Here is a 4,550-nt window from a genome sequence, read left to right on the forward strand (position 1 = left end):
TAATTTTGGAGATATTAAGAACATAAATTAGTTTCATTTTAATACAATATATAAGAATTTTTAAGTTTTTATTAATGGTGGGACGGGACGGGACGAAGCGGGATAGAAATTATTCATCCCACGTCCCGTCCCACTATTATGAAACGGGACGGGATCGGAACGGGACAAACGTTTTTAGACCTCCGTCCCGTCCCGTCCCGTCCCTATGAATTTCGGGACGGGATCAGGACGGAATCGAGATTTCCGTTTTTTATGACCACCCCTAGTTTCAAGTGAGTCCAGTGAACCCCACAGTAGGTTATCCCAAACTCTGCGAGGCAATAGTAGTTTTCGAGAAAAAAAAACAACCAACGACCAAATCGTAACTGGCTAACTGCCACGTGGGTGGCCGCAATTTCTTTAACTTCAAGTCCCTAGAAAGGGGAAGAACAGTAAACTTTAACGTGTCCTTACCGAGTTTACGGTGTATACCACCTTTCAAGTTTGAACTCTTTATAAATACAACCTCTCATCCTCCTCCGTATAATCGGATTCCATTTCCCTCAAGCTCTCCCACAACAGAACGACACCTTTCTCCATACTCTTCGTATCAAATCAAAACCTAATCCAATCCCAACTCTGAAACCCCATTTCTACATACCCTCCTGTTTCGCCAACCACATTATTGGTCGAGTTCCTATTCACAAAAGTCGGAGAATTTAGGGGTTAGATCAGAGAATTCAAGGGTTAGGTCGTAAAAGTGGGAAATTCTGACATGATGGTGGAAATTAGTTTCTGAAATACTCAGAACTAAAGCCATGCCGGAGATCGATGTCGCATCCGACGCCGCCTCCGTGGCTTCTGTGGACGAGGCGGGAGGGGCGCTGTTCGGGAAGTACGAGCTGGGGAAGCTCCTCGGCCGCGGCGCATTCGCCAAAGTCTACCACGCGCGTGACGTCAGCACCGGGCAGAGCGTGGCGATTAAAGCGGTGAACAAGCAGAAGGTTCTGAAGGGCGGGTTCACGTCGAACGTGAAGCGCGAGATCTCGATCATGCGGCTGCTGCAGCACCCGAATATCGTGAAGCTCTACGAGGTGTTGGCCACGAAGACCAAGATCTATTTCATCATGGAGTTCGCCAAAGGCGGCGAGTTGTTCGGGAAAATCTCCAAGGGCAGGTTCAGCGAGGATCTCAGCCGTCGGTACTTCCAGCAATTAATATCCGCCGTCGGATACTGCCATTCCCGCGGCGTCTATCACCGCGATTTGAAGCCGGAGAATTTGCTCTTGGACGAGAATTGGAATTTGAAGGTATCGGATTTCGGGCTCTCCGCCGTGACGGAGCAGATCCGACCAGACGGGCTTCTCCACACTCTCTGCGGCACTCCGGCTTACGTGGCGCCGGAGATTCTAGCCAAGAAAGGCTACGACGGCGCCAAGGTGGATATATGGTCGTGCGGGATCATCCTCTTTGTTCTCAACGCCGGGTATCTTCCATTCAACGACCCCAATCTCATGGTAATGTACCAGAAAATCTACAAGGGGGAGTTTCGCTTTCCTAGGTGGACTTCGCCGGACCTTAAACGGCTTATTTCTCGGCTGCTGGACACGAACGTCGAGACGAGGATCACGGTGGATGAGATCATCAAGGATCCTTGGTTCAGTGTTGGGTATAAAGACGTGAAGTTTCACTTGGAGGATTTCAACTTGAAGGAGTGGAGGGACGAGGACAACGACACGCCGTTGAACGCGTTTGATTTGATCTCGTTCTCGTCGGGGTTTGATATCTCGGGGATGTTCCGGAAGCCTGAGATATCTGACTGCGGGGAGAGGTTCGTGTCGGCGGAGACGCCGGAGAGGATCATTCAGAAGGTGGAGGAGGCGGCATTGGCTGAGGGGATGACGGTGATGGAGAAGAAGAGCTGGGGGGCGAAGTTGGCGGGGCAGAATGGTAATTTGGTCGTCTCTATTGGGATTTACCGGCTGACGGAGAAGCTGGTGGTGGTGGAGTTGAATAAGCGGGAAAGAATAGGGGAGAATTGCCACCAGCAGATATGGAAGGACAAGCTGAGGCCGCAGCTGTCGTGTTTGGTATACCAACCGGAAGAACAAGTCTCCGGTGAATGATAGTGAAGCTCAATTATAATGGGAGCGATACATTCCCGGCGAAGTCAACACATTGCCGGAGAAATCATTGACGGGGCTCTTCGTATTTGATCATAGTCCCCGAATTTGACAAAACGCGAGAAATGGGAAAGTTTCTCACAATCTGTACATAGATTTTTATTGTTACAATCGTCATTCTCTCATTCAAACCATGAATACAAATGGTGATATGGAGATATCTATCTCCAATAACTTCCTTAGTTGATTTGGCGCATGTAAAATTTTTTTTTTTTCCAAAACAACCGATGTTTTGAAGTATGGTATGTTTTCCGGTAAAGGCTATTCGAAATGGCATATCCGACGGATACCACAGAGAAGAAAAAGACACGCAATGTGGTAACATATGGTGATCGGAAAAGGGAATATCAGTTGTCCCATGAAGGACAGGGAAGCAGTAACAGGGGAACTTCCATTCTCGATGTCAAAGCTTAGTATTGCTTAGATGATTTTGACATGGTTATTGACTGCAGTAGACTAGATTAAAATACGTGCAGATTCAATTGTTAGCGAAAGCATTAACATGGCCACACGGGGAGTCTATAACACAGAATTTGACATTTTGTTTGGTAATAATAAAATTCACACGTCTTGATCTCATTGACTCGAGACGTGTTTGATTCAATTGAAAACCTTATAGCAAAACAGATTAAGTACATGAGCTAAATTCAGAGAAGAAAACCAGATTACTATTTGGGGTTATGTTCATGAAGGCAACCAAACAAAATTTGTATTCGTATTCCAGGTGTAAAGGGCAAATCCAATTGCAATAAGAACAAGCAATATGGAAATCAGATCCTCACGGATGGGCTAATACCTTTACCCGCTATCTACTTGTTCATGAGAGTCCTATGCACAACTCGGAATGGAGTGGATTGGAAGTCAGGTAAGCTAGCACGCCATCCATGTGATAATTATGGGGGATGATGTGACATTTTGTGAATGATAGGTATATATAGTTTGAGTTTGATTTTTTCAAAATTACTTCTACAACTGGTATGTCATATACATATGCTTATACCTTTCACAATTTGAAACGATAGATAAGCGTCCGGCTACGATACTCTATACAAGTAAATACATTAGTGTATAGCACATTTGTCTTCGTAAAGCTCGGTTGTTTCACTCATAGATTACGAATCCTGAAATATTCATCTTGATTTATGTGTGTGTATATATATATATATATATATATATATATATATATATATATATATATATATATATATATATATATATATATACCAATAAGATTTAGTTCAAAGTTTTTTTTTTTTTGAGAAAATGAATAACTTCATTCGGCGTAAGCCAATAAGACCAAATATTGGTAGGTCATGCAGGAGCAAGCCCCATTACAATGTAAAAAACAAGCTCATTATTAACTACAACTACGAATGGAAAAACCAACAAGAAATATAAACTTGACTCTAACTAAAACGAAAAAGCAATAAAGCAATAAAGCAAATAATCTTCAACCCTAGGATATGACTTAGTGCGTAGGTATCAGGCCTACAACCCAGTGGTGTACCTTTCAACCAAACCGCACCAAAGGAACCCCATCCTAAAGATGAAGGGATTGTCCCCCGGCACTAGCTCAAAAACCTACGAGAAATCAAACTCAGACTAGTTTAGAGAGAGGAAAGCAATGGGCATGAGCAATATAGCCCAACCCACAACCAAAGCCTGCATCCTTACACCTGAGTTAACCATCGCCGTAATCCAAGTAGCTCCGTCAGAGCTGGTGCCGACGACACTTAGTCTGGTGGCCTTCCCCAGTCCATCACCCTTTTGCAATTGAAGAACTCAATGCCGCACCTGACGCTGCAAGGATCCCAGACGGCGTCAAAGTCGTCTTGATCTAGAACCCTAGAGTTGTGAACTAGGATCAAAGACCAACACCTGCGAATCTAGGATCAACATATTTGCTTCCTCGGTAGAGCGACACGGCCAAAGTCCCGCCTTAGCACCGTTGTTCTCCCCTGCATTGTCCATTGCTGCCGCACCACAGACTCTCTAGCAATGCTCCTTCAACCCTTGTGACCCGCGGCAGAAGACGCCTACAGATTGGCATGGAACAACCGAACGAGCCTTACGCCGCCGCTCGCTACACAAACCCTAGGGTTCGGTCTAAAAACCTTTTCCACCGAGTTTTGTCCTCAAATACGTATGATTTAGTTCGAAGTTTAGTCTAGATTGCTCTAATTAATGAGACTAGATTTCGGTAGTTTCAAGTTTTGACACTCCAATATAGTAAAATCATAGAGTAAATATTGTGCCTTACAGACGAAGACATTTGACAAAAATGAGGACCTATTTGTTGTCACCAGCGAACACAGAAGAAGGAGAGGTTCGCAACCACGGATACTAGTGATCCAAGGAGTCTGGCATCGATCGGTATAAAATAAACAA

The 4,550-nt window shown here is 44.6% G+C and overlaps 1 protein-coding gene across 1 annotated transcript; it reads left to right on the top strand.

Annotated features, from left to right (window-relative positions):
• Positions 1-541: 541 nt before the first annotated feature.
• Positions 542-2,694, top strand: LOC126800251 (CBL-interacting serine/threonine-protein kinase 14-like). Its single transcript, XM_050527579.1, has one exon. The coding sequence runs from the start codon at positions 798-800 to the stop codon at positions 2,103-2,105; it is 1,308 nt and encodes a 435-aa protein (XP_050383536.1). The 5' UTR covers positions 542-797; the 3' UTR covers positions 2,106-2,694.
• The last annotated feature ends 1,856 nt before the right edge of the window (positions 2,695-4,550 follow it).

Source organism: Argentina anserina, chromosome 6 (assembly GCF_933775445.1).
Source record: "Argentina anserina chromosome 6, drPotAnse1.1, whole genome shotgun sequence".
NCBI classification, from domain to species: Eukaryota; Viridiplantae; Streptophyta; class Magnoliopsida; order Rosales; family Rosaceae; genus Argentina; species Argentina anserina.